The sequence below is a fragment of the Hemiscyllium ocellatum genome, chromosome 19 (assembly GCF_020745735.1).
Source record: "Hemiscyllium ocellatum isolate sHemOce1 chromosome 19, sHemOce1.pat.X.cur, whole genome shotgun sequence".
NCBI classification, from domain to species: Eukaryota; Metazoa; Chordata; class Chondrichthyes; order Orectolobiformes; family Hemiscylliidae; genus Hemiscyllium; species Hemiscyllium ocellatum.
Window position 1 is genome coordinate 24,637,702 of NC_083419.1, and position 17,450 is coordinate 24,655,151.

The 17,450-nt window shown below is 39.0% G+C and overlaps 1 protein-coding gene across 3 annotated transcripts in view; it reads right to left on the minus strand.

Annotated features, from left to right (window-relative positions):
- Positions 1 to 9,046: 9,046 nt before the first annotated feature.
- The window catches only part of mettl25 (methyltransferase like 25), an 88,072-nt gene continuing 79,668 nt past the window's right edge, over positions 9,047 to 17,450 (minus strand). For 2 of the 3 annotated variants that reach the window (XM_060839753.1, XM_060839754.1), the window contains 3 exons: positions 11,938 to 12,012; positions 9,826 to 9,897; positions 9,047 to 9,306 (listed from right to left, as the gene is read on the minus strand). In XM_060839753.1, coding sequence (XP_060695736.1) covers positions 9,220 to 9,306; positions 9,826 to 9,897; positions 11,938 to 12,012 — 234 coding nt within the window. In that variant the 3' untranslated portion in view covers positions 9,047 to 9,219. Of the gene's footprint in view, positions 9,307 to 9,825; positions 9,898 to 11,937; positions 12,013 to 13,795; positions 13,904 to 17,450 lie in introns of those variants that run through there. The other variant, XM_060839755.1, reaches the window with a different exon arrangement.

Here is a 17,450-nt window from a genome sequence, read left to right on the forward strand (position 1 = left end):
ATGATAGCTCCCTTTTCTGACTGCTCCGATTGAAAAATAACTAGAAACAAAGCTTTAGTTTTATAAAAAATCAAGTGTTAGTTTATTGCATAACTACTGAAAATTGCAAAGTAAAAAATGTGATTGTTATTCAATAGAGGACACATTCAAGGATTAGAGTAGATTCCCTACAGTGTGGAAACAGGCCTTTCGGCCCAACAAGCCCATACTGACCCTCCGAAGAGTAACCCACCCAGACCCATTTCCCTCTGACTAATGCAGCTAACACTATGGGCAATTTAGCATGGCCAATTCACCTGACCTGCACATCTTTGGACTGTGGGAGGAAATCGGAGCATCCGGAGGAAACTCATGCAGACATGGGGAGTGTGTGCAAAGTCCACAGTCACCTGAGGTTGGAATTTAACTTGGAACCCTGGTGCTGTGAGGCAGCAGTGCTAACCACTGAGCCACCGTAGATAAAGATAAAAGATATTTATAAAGATGAGATTGGCCTATTGTCACTGCATGTCTATATTATTTATTTGAAAATTCGTCTTTGCAAAGTACAGGGGTTAAAAACCTGATGTCAGAATTCAGCAGCTATATAGACTACTCTAGTTGAGTAGTTGAAGTAGTTTCTTCCACAGATGAACTGAACAGAACAACTTCTAGGAGGGAGTGCAGACTCCTTTGATTCACTTTTATGACACTACATGTTTTAGCCCTTGGTGACCTTGTTCATCACAGCAGTTCTCAGTTGGTTTGCCTTTTTCTCCCCTTCCACGTTGAAAACTCTTCCTCTGATACTGTCCCATCAAAGTTCCACTTGGTATTCAGTTTAAAACGGTGTATGTTAACCTGCCTTATTTAGATAAAAACCTAAAATGGCTGTTGTGCGATCTTTGACAAATTGTGCTTTCACATTATGTATTTGGTGAGATAAGAAAAAACACATTTCGAAAACCCCAATGAAGCCATTGTCAATGAGTTTCTGTTTATATCTCGTGGAAATGTGTGTTGAATTTCGAACACCTTTACATGGCTAAATATATCTGTCTGTACTTCATTTATAGCCTTCCAGGAACTTAGTAACACTGCAGTTGCAAAAGGTCAGGTGGCTTTGACAGCCATTTCTCAAGGCTCACTATGTTCATTTGACAAAATGTATAATATCACAGTTACTTGGTTTGTGAAACCAGAAATTTGCTGATTTAGAATCATGGACAGGTGACAGTATTGAAAGAGAGCATTCGACCACAGAGTCTATACAACTGCTGAAAAATGCAATCCACTGATTGCCTTCTCTGTTTTTACCAATAGTCCTGTAATTATTTTACACCTCAGGAATTATTCAATTCTTTTTTGAAGGTCTCAGCTGAAATAATCACCACACTCTCAGGCAGTGAATTTAAAACCTTAACAACTTTCTGCATAATATCCTCATACCAGTCATACATATTTGCTAATCACTTTGAATCAGTGTCCTCTGGTTCTCAACTCTTCTACCAATGGGAGGAGTTTCTCTCCATCTACTCTGTGCAAACCTCTCGTGAGTTTTGAAAATTTCTAACTAATCTCCTAACCTTCACTTCTCCAAGGAGAACAGCTGTAGATTCTCCACCTTATTCATCCAGCTCATTCCTCATTCCTTCTCCTGAATCCTTTCTCTACTCTCTCCAAAGCCTTCACATCATTTCAAAAAGTGTTGTCCCAGATTTGGACAGAATACTCCAGTTGAGGCTGAACCAGCATTTTATGCAGGTTCATCATAATTTTAAAAGAAAAACAGAACATGGCAAATGCTGGAACTTTGAAATAAAGAACAGAAACAACCGGAGAAACTGAGCAAACCTAGCAGCAGCTCTGGAGAGAGAAAATCAGAAGGAACTAACTTGACTGTTCTTCAGAACGAAAGAGAGATGTGGAAAAGTGGTGAGCTTTATACTGTAGAAAAATGTTGGGAGGAGCCCATGTTGAAGCAAAAAGGGAAGGTTAGCATTTGGGAGATTAGAGATCACAGGATTGCAGAACAAAAGACTAAGGGAATGGTAAAAACTGAAAGAACTGTGGATGCTATAAGTGAGAAACACAAACAGAAATTGTTAGAAAAGCTCAACAGGATCTGTGAAGAGAAATCAGAGTTAATGCTTTGGGTTAATGACCCTTCCTCAGAACCACTAAGGGAGTGGTAATGCTCATAAAGAAGAGACAGAAGGATAGAATATCTGTTAATGGTAGGTGTCAATGGCAGGATATAGGCCAGCTCTACTGAAAGCAAAATCATGTAAACTAGAGAATGGTGTGTGCAGAAGACAGGAGAAACAAAAAGTTGTTGAATTCAGTGTTGAGCTTTCACCTTCCCCTGACCTCCCTTTGGTCTGCATGCTACTCCCCACATTTTTCTATCATATAAAACCTATCACTTTTCCGCCTCTCTCTTCAGTTCCAAAGAACAGTCACAATAACCTCAAAACACTAACTCTGAACTGAACAAAAAACTGAAAGAACTGCAGATGCTGGAAATCAGAATCAAAAACAGAAATTGCTGGAAAAGCTCAGCAGGTCTGGCCATAACCGTGGAGAGAACTCAGTTAATATTTTGGGTCCAGTGAACTCGAACTCTGAACTGAGTCTTCCTTTATTTTGGCTGTGTCAATTTTGTTCAGTTTCATAGAGAGTTGCCCTCTGTGAGCCCTGGCAACACTTCACACACAGTTGTCTGCTGTTTAGCTTATTAATTATGCATCCCACCTCCATGGCTGTACTCTACTGCAAGCTTACATTCAACAGAATTGGAAATTTTCATCAGTGTCAGAACCTTAAAGCGTTCATGCTGTGGATGCCATATATAAACACCATTTCAAATGCTGCAAGCTGGGATCTGTCCTCAGTGCGTTGCTGTGCAATTCCAAATGACATGACTGAGAGAGGGACATTGGCACTCTACTTCCGACCTGGAGGTCCTGCTGGACAGGGGAAGAAGAGGGGCCTTCTCACCTCCCAGACTCCAGAGGAGATCACAGTATCTGACCCCGTCAGCTTGGTCAAGTATCCACTACAGTATAGTATCCACAATTAGAAGGAAAATGCAGCAATACTGCCTGAAGATTAATGGCTCCTGTGCTCCATAATGCTAAAATCTTCTCTCTGCTATCTCACACTCACTCTACCTCTGCCACTGTACCCACTTTCCATTTAGAGTTATAGTCGACCGCTCTTGATGTTGCATGCAGTCTTCTCACTCAATTGTTTTGTCCCCACCCCTCACCCCAAACTACTGTGCCTCCTGCCCTCTGCACTACCTACTCAGTCACCCGGGACATCTCGCCACCTTTTTTGATTTAGAACAGACAAGTCCCCTAACTGATATCTTTGCAACTTCCCAACTGTATCATTGGTAATTCCCAGGTTTATTGCACTTGACATGTTGGACTGTTCTGAAAAAAGATTTTGACCTGAAACTTGATGCTGCTCGATCTATTGAGAATTTCCAGCGTTGTTTATCCTTCATTAACTGTTTCCTGTCACTCAGCCAATGATACTGTCACTAAGTGCCTTCCTGTAACTCCATGCTGCCATTTTGTTTTTATTTTCTGGGTTTTAATGTTACTGGCTAGTTTTTGGAAATCCATGTAAACTACATAACCCTCCTCAGCTCTTTTACATTATAAAAAAACTTAAAGTAACTTAAACCCACTATCCTTTGTCAAGTCCATGCTACTTCCCTTAATTATGTGACTGTTAATTCTGTCCCAAATTATTTTTTCTTAAAGCTTTCTCACCATTGAGGCTAAACTTTTCTTGATATCCTGAAGAAGGGCTTATGCCCGAAATGTCAACTCTCCTGCTCCTTGGATGCTGCCTGACCTGCTGCACTTTTCCAGTGACACATTTTTCAGCTCTGATCTCCAGCATCTGCAGTCCTCACTTTCTCCTAGCTAAACTTTTCTTGCAAGTGTTACTGAACTTATCCTCACAGCCGTTAATTAACAAAGGTATAATATTTTGGTAATCAAGAGGTAAGTCACGTCTAAGAGGAAAGCCAGTCACCTTTGCTACAGTGTATATGTACAGAGTGGGACTGGCCTTATCTCTGATGTTTCCTTTGAGTGAATGCCCTACAAATGCTCAATGATGTATCTAGCAACATAACAATAGATGGCTACATCTGTGAAATCACCGACATTAAAAATAAATGATCTTTTGGAAGAGGGACAAAATAACAGGGACAAGAAAGATTAGAATTAATGAAAGATGCATTCATTTCTATTTTTTGTGGCTTTCCAGTGCTTGTTTCTGTCTTTTGACCAAAACAAGGATTGTTGCTAATAAAGGGACAGTACCTTCACTCGAAATGTCATTTAAGTTTGTTTGCTGAAGATCAAGATCATAGAGTATTTCAAAACATATCACACCACTTGTGTGTGATATATCTTATGATATTATCACAGCAACAACTGGATCTCCTTGTTCCCTTTTCCTCAAGGACAATGCCCTTACATAATTGAGGTCCTGATTTATATGTTAAACATACATAATTCCAAACTATTTTAATATCCTTGTTGGCTTTGTTCCTCTTTTCTTGTTGAACTTAAACCTCATAGTTGTATTCTTTTTCACATTCCTCGCTTTCAGCTGTGGCCAACACACTGTTTTTACTTCACAGGTTTCACATTGAAAACCAGCCCTTTTGATTTTGGCTTTCCCACTGGAGAGGGAACGTGTACAGGTTAGAGATTTCCCAGCAGAAAAGAGGTTAAAATCAAAAGCTACAGATGATAGGAAGCTGAAACAAACAAGAAAAATTCTGGAAACACTTAATAGGCAAGTCCACATCTGTAGTGAGAACAAACCAGTTAACCTTTCAGGTGAAAATTTTTATCAGACCTGGAAGAAAATTGCAGATGAACAACATTTGTAGAAGAAACATATCAAAGAATATGGGGGATGTGAATAGGCAAGAAAGACATGCACTCAAATACATATGATGGATGAAGTAAAATTACTAAAGTTCTTGAAAAGAAGATTAGAGATGTTTAAATGATTGGTGATAATAACATGGTATATTAGGATGAAGCACAATATTATAAATTAAAGACATTTAAGAGACATAGATATGTGAATAACTGAAAAATATGGAGGGGGCGTGGGAGACACAAGGTCAATGGTCATCAGAAAGGAAAATAGAGTACAATGAAAAACAGGTGCTGATTTGTCATCCTCTCTCCCATTTGTCTGTATGGAGTGCATTGTCTTTATCCCATATCCCAACTTGACAAGTAGCCAAGACTTGGAAATTAAACCAGGAAGTGCTGGAACTACTCAGCAGATCCTGCAGCATCCGTGTGAGAGGAAATAAAAAACAATGAAACATTTTTAAGCAAGGCAAAGATGTGAAGTAATGGGGGTGAAAGTGGTGTGGAGGGGAGAAACGAAGAAACGGGAAGGACTGTGATAGAGTGAAAGACAGGAGCAATTCAAACACAGAAGAACAACAGTGAGCAGCAAGAAGAAATGGGAACAGGGCCAGCAAGAAATATGTGCTTAGAGATTTGATTGGGAAATAAAGTAGAATCATCACCAACAGTTACAACCTTCCATGAACTCATTCCCTTTGCTTAAAACCTAGGACATGTCTAAGAACTTTCATTCACTAACTTGAAACTCGAACGCTTTTTCTTTTTCCACAGATGATTCTACACCTGTGACTATTTCCAAAATTTCACACTTTTATTTCAGACTTCCAGTATCCACTGTACTTTGTTCTTATAGCCAAGGTAATAAACTCCCTATATGTGAAACTTTAGTTGTGAACACATAGTCCCTTAAGTGGAAACAGCACTGGGGCACCAGTCTAGTGTTAAGCAGAAGTTATGGGGTAGATAATGCTTAGTGATAGCACGTTTACCTTTGAATTACATGATTGTGTATTCCAGTCCCATTCCAAATACTTTAGCACAATGTCCATGAATGCTAACACTTCAGCACAGTACTGAGGATGTTCTGCACTGTATTTCTAATAAGGTGTTGAACTGAGGCTCCATCTGCTGTCTCAAGTGGACATAAAATAATTCATGGAATTATTTCAAAGATGGTCCTCCTCAGTGTCCTGACCAATATTTTTCCCTTGGTCAACATTGTTAATTTGATTATCTAATTATTATCACATTACTGTTTGAGGGACTGTGTTGTGTGCAAATTGGCTACAACAGTCAAAAGATTTTCCAGGTCAGGCCAGGATGACAAGGGAGAGGAAAAGAGATTCAGTGGGGTCTTCTAGTCTCAGGATAATGTGCAAGCCTGAGGCAGACGGGAGGAATTACTTTGGTCAGAGGATATGAATTCTCTATGCTGGAGGGCTCTTCAAGCTCACTTATTGAGTATATTCAAGGTTGGGATAATAGATTTCTAAATATCAATAAATCAAGGGACGGGGTGTGATGATGTTGTCACTTTAAAGGTTATTTTGTCCTTTTTTTTGAAGAGACGTTGTAGGACACAGGTATTGAATTGGCTACTTGAAGATGATTTAAGTAAATAACTTGTGAAGCCTTTAGGATTTAAAAAAAATTGGAACGATGGAAGCATTCTGGGTGTGGTCAGCTCTCACACACCAGGCTTTCCAGTTTTTTTTACTTTTCAGACTGAGTTTTAATCAGAAGCTATTTGGGGTCTCAAAGAATTGGAAGTGTCAGTGAATGTCATTTGGCTGCTACACTTTCTGACTTTTCTTTTGATGTTTCTTCCTCCTGGATTGGAAAACCACATGTGAGGAACTGTGTCTGAATTTGCCTGTTTGCAAACGGATTTGGTTTTGGCAGATTACTATGTTAGAACACTTAATTAGTAAAAGGTACTGTATCTATTATTCTATTAGGTTTTCCAACAGTTAAGTTATTCTAAATTCTTTTTTCTTTTGTCTGTATTGTAATTATAGTGTTTAAATAAATTGTTTTGCTTAATGTCGAGTCGTTTGACAAGTAGCATCACATCACATTTACCTTTGAAATTAGAAAAGGTTAGGGTCTAAGCTACCTTCTGAAAATACTTTGAGGGGGATCTGGTCTGATCCATAACAGAGGGATAGTGCAGAAAAATGGCATTGAGGGAGATGATCAGCCATGACATAAAATGGCCATTCAGCTCTACAAGCCCGCTCTTCCTCCTATGGTTTATATTCAGCCTGCTTATTTTTCAAGCTTTCTAAAGCTCCTAACAATATTCCTACAACATATGATGAAGCTGAATGACTGAATTACTCAAATAGCGATCTCCCTACAAGCGGCTGGCACATTACTTGGAAAATGATCTATTGCTCCAAATAGAGCCTTTTTCATTACTTCCACTTACAATAGCAGGGCCCCCAAACTATCAGCAATTGTGTGATAGTATTCCCAAATTTCCAAAATGCTTCAGTGAATAACTACCTACAATTTCTGTTTCCACCACAATAATTTTCATCATAAACTGTGGTTTTAGAAGGGTTCCTTTGCAGGCTCTAACTTGTTCAACAAGGTGCAGCTGCAACGAAAAAAAAAATGCACGCTGCTTCTTCAAGTATAGCTGCAAGTGCACCTAAGATTCAGGTCAGCACAAATTAATGAATGTGGTGACTGGAAAAATAGATCCCAAATCATATTCGCAACTTGCATTTTGCCTGAATAAATTAAGAAAAAGGAATTAAGCTAATAAATCCACAAGGACCTTGCTTTTATTTTATTCCTTCACAAATTGTAGGCATCAGTGGATAAGGCCCATGTATATTGCCCATAACAAATTGGTAATTAAGAATCAACCACATTATCATGGGTCTGAGATATATGTAAGCCAGACCAGGTAAGGAAGCAAATTTCTCCCTAAAAGGACAGTAGTGAATGAGATGGGTTTTTACAATGGTTGATAGTGGTCACATGGATGGCATTAGTTTAGCTTCTTTACTCCTGATTTTTATTGAATTCAAATATCACTATAATTTGTTTATTGAGTTCTGACATCACCATTTGCCATGGCGGGATTTCAACCCATGTCATCAAAAACATTATCTTGGATTTCTGGATTACTAATTTAGTGACATTATGACCGCAACTGTCTTCTCCCTTAAATCACTGCCAACAATGTGCAAGACAGACAAGATTCAATATATCCTACTTAATTCCACAAAGCTTCACTGTATTACCAAGCACTTAAAACACAGAAATAGGCTACTTGATTGAACAGTTCCACAACTGTACATATTATCTACATGAACCTCAATCCATCTTTCTTGAACATAATCTCCTAATCCTTGCACTCTCCAGAGTGTATCCAGCTGGCCCTAAAATGCACCTCTGTCATTCAACTCAAATACCTCTCTTCACTGCAAGTTCTACTTGTTAGACAATATTGCTAGACAGAATATTAAAAAGAAACAACTGGAGTTTCTAACAAAAGATGGAGTATTAATTGTAAGGGTCTGACTGTTTATATAGACTGAACATATCAAATTGGAAGAGGTATTTGTAGACTGCTTTTGTGACAATTCCCTGAAACATCAGGTTTTGTAATCAACTAGGGATAAAGTTATTTTAGATATAGTATTGTGCACTCAGACAAGATTAATTAAAAATCCTATAGAAATTATCCTCTGCAAAAAACAATCATTATACATTCAAATTCCATATCAGACAAGCTTGAGAGCAATGTACTTCAGTCCAAACTACATAGGATAAGGAGAGAGTCGAGAGATAAAGTCTACCTTAGCTGGAATGGGATTTGAACTTTGCGCTGTTGGCATTACTTTAAATTGCATTCTAGTTGTCTAGATAACTAGGTTAAATTGGACCTTCACTTAACATTTATTCAACGTAATTTAAGTTATGAAACAAAAATGTGCATGCAAGTAGATGCAAATTAATTTTTGATTACGAAAAACAACAAGCTGGTGGTTTCAAAATTAAAATCCTCACTTTTCATTTCATGAAAAATTGAATGTTCCTGTTTAAAAAGATTTTAACTCTTTCACTTGAACAAGTCTGGTCAGAAAATGCAATTTACAATAATAACTTTTTCTCTCAAATTTTTCATTTATTCAACAACTTATGTGTGCAAAATTTGTATTCAACTGTTTAAAAATGTAACATTAAACTGGAAACTTCACACCCCCTAAAATCATAAATTTAGTTTGTACAGGAATGGATAAAGTAAAAATCTTGAAATCAAACTTGTATCAAAAATATGGTATGTGAACTTGGAGCAATGCTACTTCTTCACGCCAATTACCGCATAACATCTTGGGGACTTCAGGGGATCAAACAGCTGTACTAATGCTGACCATGCTACATTTGCCTGCAAAAGACATAAGTTTAAGAAACATTTCAGATGGTTCATTAAAATAAAGCTTCAACAAAACACGTCATTTCACATTGAATACATATGTGTCCCTGCATTTGTACTCATGTGTATAATGATAAAATCATATTGTAATTACAGTAGTTACCATGTGTAGATAATTTATTGTAACTAATACAGGTAATTCACAGCAATCAAGGTACTGTAATTTCACCATTTTATTCTATTTTTAACCCAACCATTGTAAAATATATCTGTCAGTTGGACTGCATACTGTCTTCTGTCTTATAGTTGTATTTTAAATGCCACTTTTTTGATTAAGTGAGATAAACAAATGTAACCATAGCAAATATATAGAACATCTGTTAGCCATACGTTTTAAAGAATGCAAAACTACACAGATCAATTTAAAGAAATAAAGCATTTTCTGAAAATCTCCATAATTACATTAAAGACATGAAATCTTTGGCAGAATGAAGTACCCCATATACACCACCCAGTGAGAGACAGAGGTACCTGTTCTTTGAGGTAGCAAAGCCGGTCCAAGAGAATCAAACCCTCTATACAAGGGGATAAGGCTACCTTCAGCTGAAAGAAAGATGCATACAATAGTTCCAATTGTCGATTTAAGTGTTTCATAACTATCTGTTCATCAGCTATCCAAGTTGAATAATGCAGTCAACAGTTTTAATTATTAATCTATTTAAACAGCTGTCGCTAATTGTATTTAATAGAAAGTATTTTTTACGGAGGTTCACGACTTTTGCTCATATGGAATGGATTCTTATGTCAATATAATATTCTGAAGTTCCAAGATAGTTCCAAGTTCCAAGTTTAGCATCAAGCAGGCCTTAGTAGAAGTTAATTAAGTATGCTACACATAAATATGCCAACACATTATATGAGTAAAATGACCTCCTCCTTTTCCTTGCTCCAATTAACACAATCTTGGAATGCACAAGACACAATATGTCTTGCCCACAGACACAGTATGCTCTTTGTTGGACTCCTCAGACTGACTGCCAACAAAATTTCAAATACATGTGTATAGAGTCACTGTAGCATAGCTGTTAATGTGCTCCCTTCTCACTATCAAGAGCATCTGAATATCAATATTTCTTATTCGGACTATTTTCAGATAGAAAAACAGGAATGTAATAAAGTTTGCTACCCTGTTCATCAAACTCCACTGGGTCAGAGCTCCCAATGGCAAGAACTGGGCATTAGAATTTCCGGAAGAATTTATGGTTTGTTCACTGTGACTGTAAACTTCAGGGTTAAATGTAAGTGTAATTTTTAATTGCTTAATTGTAAAAACTTTTTTATGGAATATGGGCATTACTGGCAAGACCTTAATTTGTTGTGCATTGCTAATTGCCCTTGAACTTTGTGGGTTGCTAGAAGTCAGCCACAATACATTGTAGGCTCAGCTCTGTGATGCAGATTCCTTCTGTAAAGGACATCAGGGAACCTGGTGGATTTTACAATCAATGATAGTCTCGGTAGTAATGACTATGAAACTTTCTTTGCTATTCCAGATTTATTAACTGAATTTAAATTTCCCCAGTTGCCATGGTAGGTTTTGAAGCCATGTAGCCACAGTATTAGCCTGGGCCTCTCAATGACTAATCCTATGACATACAACTATGCTACCATCTCCCCTTGATGTAGTAGCCAAATTTTGCCACCCACGTTTCTCATCACAATATTGACTTAACTCCATTTTTAGCTAAAGAATTCCTATTAACTTACAGAACTGAATTAAATTAAGTCAGACTATATCGCTAGAGATCTAAAATAATTTGTACTGAAATGAAAATTTCTTTAACTACAAGTACACCCAACAATATTATACTGACAAGTGTTTGCCTTAAGTCTTAGAGTGAGTATGGGCAGCAAGTTGACCAAGATATCTGTGTAGCATTAATTGTCATAGTAATTGGAAACTTAGCTCAATTATTGATTTCTGCACCTGCCTATAATTTAAAACAAAATGTTTTTGTTGATCTTTTTGGTTCTGGTTAATGTAACATGTCAGTGCTGGGGGATGAAATGCTCTCTTAATTTTACCACTTTTGGCACCTTGTCAGCACTATGCAATTTTACACTGGTACCCCTCAGCACTAGAATACCAATATGTTCTTTCTTCTTTTCCTCAGTCCCTGTGGCATCTGAAAATGGGATGAACATTTTAGAACAAATTACCAATTTGTGCCACCCTTGAGTGGATCCAAATTCCTTCGTCTTATGACCACATAGAGAGCACCACTTGTCCCAAGCCAGAAACCAATGGACACATTTATAGCCTACAAATAAAGGCCAGTGTTTCCTTTGAATGGAGAGCTGAAATTCTTGTCAAAGGATACTAAACTCCATTAGTCAGAAGATACTAAAAATCCTCTCCTGGTCTGCTTTTGACTGTGCTTAATTGGGATTCATCTTATTGAATGAATTTTGCTTCATGCAGATCTTTATAATGTTAGAAAACTATTGCTATCGCAACAAACTTTTGTTTTGACTGCACTGTCAGGTCAACAGTGTTTAGGGCAGTGATCCTGGAAAAAAAATCGGCATACTTCCCTTGCTTCTCATGTGCAAATTCTTTTATGTTTATTCCCCAAAGCTTACCAGGTTAAATGCTTCCAACTCTTTCATTCGGGGCATGTATCTGTCATAATAGCCTTGTATTAAACTGTCTGACATCTGAAAAAAGGAAAAAAAAAGCACATATCTAAGTCGAATTATAACCATGTGATCAACTGGCATTGTTCCAACTAATATCATAAATATACCTGTCAGAGTACAATTGTTACAATATGTAGTTAGTGTACCCCATACAGATAATAAGACATAGTTTTGGCTAAAAGCTTGTTACTTAAGTTATTTGATTTGGTCGAGGTCAAGTATGTTTTATGCAGACATGCGTTCTTTTCTATTTTGCCAATAGTCAAGTAAGACACAACAAAATATTGTCTGCTTACATTTTGGGACACTAGATTTGTGAAAAGTCTTCAGCTACTGACTGAGTATGGAAAAATCTAGACAGTCCCTTATCACTTTAATCATATTGTTTCACTAAGATTCACTTAAATGGGATTATTTTATAACATTCAATGTTAATAAGTAAATCAAAAAACACACATACAAAACACCACTTTAAAGTATCACTGGCAGCAGTTCTCTAATACTTCTAGTTAATAAATAATCTTTTGGAACATCTTATTACCATAAAATTACCCCATCATAAATGTTAAGTTTAATTATTGCCAATTAGCAAATTTCGGTAAATTCAAAACAGTTCAAACCATATAATTTTACAAGCATTTTGTAGAAGACAAACATAATATAAAATCATTGTATGGAAAAACTCCATGAAAGATAAGATGTGGAAAACAGAAAAAGTAAATAATCAGATTAGTCTCCACAAGTTTTTGTACAGTCCTATCAAATCAAAATAATTGGTTCGTTTTGCAAGGCAGCAAAACATCATTCTTTTCTCAAGTAATTTATGGAGAACTATGACAAACCTCAGGAAGTTGGGAAAAAAAACTACTTTTAAGGATGATTCTGCTAAAAAACAGAATATTGAAATTTTCTTGGATTGTCTTTCAAAATCAGGTCATACTAATTGATTTCAAAGCCACTTTGCAAAAGTGGCAATATAACTTCAGCATAGTTGCCAAACTGGCAGCATTTCACATTCTAATCGTGGTACAAGGCTACATCAAGGAGGTATGGTCAAATGATTTTGATTTTGAGGAATGCAGCAGTTCTGCAAAGTCCCAGACTGGGCCTTGACTGCTCAACGGACATGTCACAGGACATCACTGCAGAAATTCCTCAGGATAGGTATTTGCAATCAAGATGGAAGCAGAGTAGGATGCTCCAATTGGAGCTCCTCCACTCCTTCTGTTTCTTTCTGTTTTATCCCCCCTTTCATCTGTCGGTGGGTCCGGACCCGGTCTCCAGGTGACTGGTGGTGGCTCGGCAGCAAGATGGCTCTCAGCCCAGTCTCTTGATGGCTTGTGACAGGTCCAGGACCTGGTTTCTCGGCAGCTCGTGGTAGGTCCCTGGTCTGGTCTCTCGTCAGCTCCTGGCGGAACCCATCCTGGTTTCTCAGAAGTTTGTGGCGTGTCTCAGCCTGGTCTCCCAATGGCTTAATGTCGGTCCTAGCCTGGTCTCTTGATGACATGGTGGCTCTCAGCCTGGTCTCTCGGCAGCTCATGACAGGTCTCAGCCTGGTCTCTCAGCCTGATCTCTTTGTAGTTCGTGGCAGGTCCCGGCCTGCTCTCTCAGCAGTTCATGGCAGGTCTCAGCCTGGTCTTTTGGCATCTCTCAGCCTGGTCTCTCAGCAGCTTGTGGTAGGTCTCAGCCTGGTCTCAGCCTGATCTCTTTGTGGTTCATGGCAGGTCTTGGCTTGGTCTACTAGCAGGTTGTGGGGGGGTCTCAGCCTGATCTCTAGGCAGCTCGTGACAGGTCCTGGGCCTGGTCTCTCGGTGGTTCCCAGCAGTATGTCGGTCAGTCTGATGGCGGCTCATGGTGGTGCCTCAGCTTGGCATGTGAGTGGATCCTGCGAGGGCATGTTCCCAAGGCACTGGGGGAGAATGGAAAAGTGGCAGTCTCAACAACAGCAACAGTATCTGCTTTAAGAACAGACAGCTAAGGCCTCCCAGAGAGTGAGATAAGCAGAGGATTCATCAAAGACTGTTGAGCTTTTACCATATTCCTTTATTTAATAAGGAATTTAAATATCTGGGGAGTCGTAAATGATGCTGAACATTGTGCAATCATCAATAAAAATCCCTACCTCTGAACTGATGGTGGAGGGACAACAATTGATGAAACAACTAAAAATGGCGGCTATTGCATATCTGTTGACTTTAACGTAAACCATAGTCTATTTCTTTATTTTTCTACTATTCTATGAAATAAGGCTTAACTTTTTAACTCTTGCTTCTCTTACTACTTTGTACCTACATTTTTTTTGTGTATAGGCACTTTTGTACCTAAAATGGCACCATGTGTGGCGACATTATACAATTTTCACAGTACAGAGGAACCTCGATTATCCAAACAAAATGGGTGGGCAGTATTTCATTAAGATAATTGATTATTCAGTTAATTGATTCAATGCCTCTCCTCTGGGACACGGAGTTTTCTGAAGTTTCCTTTATCCTTGCTCTGCTTGCCTGCTCCTTCTGTCTGTATCAGGGTTTGTTTCTGAGCAGACACACACTTGTGTGTAAGGGACCTGCAGCACTGCTGAAGCCCTTTCCCCCAATCAGTTCAATGTGATTGATACAGTGAGCACTTGCTAAGTCCACTCCCCATTCAGGAGACTAGGCAGCAGTACACTGCGCACAAGCCCCCACCCCACCCCTTTCTGCCCCCATAACCTCGTTCCAACTCTGCCCACCACCACCCTTGCCAACTCCATCCAAACCTACCCCCTCCCACTGTCTGCCCCCTTCCCCCCCGCCTCCCACGTCTGAGCCGGACCCCTACTTGCCCTCACCCCCTCTCCGGGGCAGCAGGACTGGACACCAATAGTAAGATTGTTGCTGCCTTTGTGGGATGAGTCTCAAAATAGCGCACGCGCACGCGCGCGCACACACACTTTTTACTGAAACTTTTGACAAGTTCCACCTTTGTTTTGTTGGAGAGATTATCAGGAGGAGAGGTTTAGGGTACACCGCTGTGTAGAACTCCAGGGAAAGTGTGGGGAGAGAGAGAGAGAGAGAAGGCAGTCATTTGGAGATGTGCTTGGGCTCCCATCGATGTCCAGGACTGTTCTCGGCAGCATTTCAGTAAGCCAAGTTCATTTTTAATCATTGTTAACAAAAGACACAATCAGTGTTGGAACACCTCTTTGATGTAATGTTTCTATCGGGACCTTGAGATCTTCTTCAGATACTCCGAAATTCGGATAATTGATATTCGGATACTCGAGGTTCCTCTGTATTCCTGTGCTTGAGTACATGAATGACAATAAAATCTGAAGTCTCAATCTAGTGTCTTAAGCCTAATCCTGTTTAGTAGCTTCATCAATTGCTCTCCCTCCACCATAAGTTCACAGGTAGGAATATCACTGATGACTGCACAATGTTCAGCGTGATTTGCGACGCCTCAGATAGTGAAGAAGTCCATATCCGTACACAGCAAGACCTGGACAATATTAAGGCTTAAGCTGATAACAACTAACATTTGGGCCACATTAGTGCCAGGTTATACAACATGTCCAAAAGATACTCCAAGTATTGACAATCAAAGTCAATACCATCACTGAATTATCTAATAACAACATTCCGTGGTACCACTGACCAGAAATTTAACTTGACCTGCAACATAAACACTGCCATTACAAGAGCAGGTCAGTAATTCTGCAGTAAGTAATTCACTTTATCACCCAGCTCAAAGCCCATCCATAGTCTCCAAGGTATAAGTCAGGGGTCTGACGAAATACTCTCTGCAATGACACTCAAGAAGCTCAATACCATCCAGCACCCCATCCAATACTTTTGACTGCTACTCTCTCCTCTACCAATGCACAGTGTCAGCACTGTGACCATTTTCATGGTGCACTGCAACAACTGAGCAAGGCTCCTTGGACAGCACCCTCCAAATCTGCAATGTGTAAACTGAGAAGGACAGGGCAGCAAGCGTACAATGAGGCAGTATCCAAGGAGCAGGAGAATCAACATTTTGATCATAAGCTCTTCATCAGTAATAATGAAGATAAACTAGACTGGTTAGGACATTATTCATGATAGTTTAGAAGAATGAGGCAGGATCTCATAGAAACCTATAAAATTCCAACATATATAGACACAGAGTAAACGTAGGAACAACGTTCCCGATGACCAGGGAGTCCAGAACCAGTGGCCACATGCTAAACATATGGGTTAGGACATTTAGGACTGAGATGAGGACAAATATTTCTTCACCTAGAGCCTGTGAAATTCTCTGTCACAGGAAGCGATTGACGTCAATACACTGAATGCTTTCAAGAAGCTAGATATAGTTCCTAAGGATAAATGTATCAAAGGGTAAGGAGAGATCAGGAACAGAGTACTGAGTTGGATGATCAGCCATTATCATATTACTGATAGAACAGGGTTTGAGCCTCAAAGGACTTGGGCTGACAATGTTTCAGTTAAAAATCACAAAAACCTGAGTTTATCACATGCATATCAGTGCACCCAAACATGGTAAAATGTAAATTTTCAGCCAAAAATCTACATAACAGTGGTATAAGTTCCAACTTATTATATCTGACTGCTTTTTGCAATGTTTTGCATTTCTATGTGTTCTTTGAAGTTTCTTTTCCTCTCTTCTTTTATCTTCATTCTCAAAGACAGCACACCACTCATGTTCTTTAGCTTTTTTTATTCATTCCAGACAAATGAATAATGCTAGTAGTGGAAAGGATAAAAATTGATGTCCAACCTTAAGTTCGCTTAAGAAGGCAATGGTGAGACACCTTCTTGAACTGCTGTAGTTCATCTGCTGTAGGTACATCCACATTGTTGTTTGAAATGGAGTTCCAAGTTGTTGACCCAGCAATATTGAAACAGCAGCAACATAGGTTGAAGTGAAGAGTGTGTGGCTTGGAGACGAACTTACAGATGATGTTGTTCCCATGCATCTGCTCACTTTGACATTCTACATAGTAGAGGTTGGAGGTTTGGAAGATTTTATTGAAGGACCCTTAACAGATTACTGCTGTTCATCTTGTTGATTGTATGTACTGCTGTCATGGTGCACTGGTTGTAAAGTGAATGAATGTTTAAAGTTAACAATGGGGTTCTGATAGAGCAGGCTGCTTTGTCTTGGATTATGTCAAAGTTCTTGAGTGTTGCTGGAGTTGCACTCATCTAGGCAAGTGGGGGCACTTGACTTTTGCTTTACTGATGGAGACAAACCTCAAGAGAATTATCCAGTTACTCACTGGATAATTCCCTGTCTCTGGCCTATCCTTGTAGCCTGGCCTATTCTTATATGCACTTACAATATGTTGCCTGCCATTCTTAAAAGTGTGGAGTGCATCACAAGGCAATAGATATATACCAAATTTAGAGAAAAGTATCTGGATTAAAACGAAAAGGCAGTTAGAAAGGTGAAAAGATGTGTAGGTGGAAATG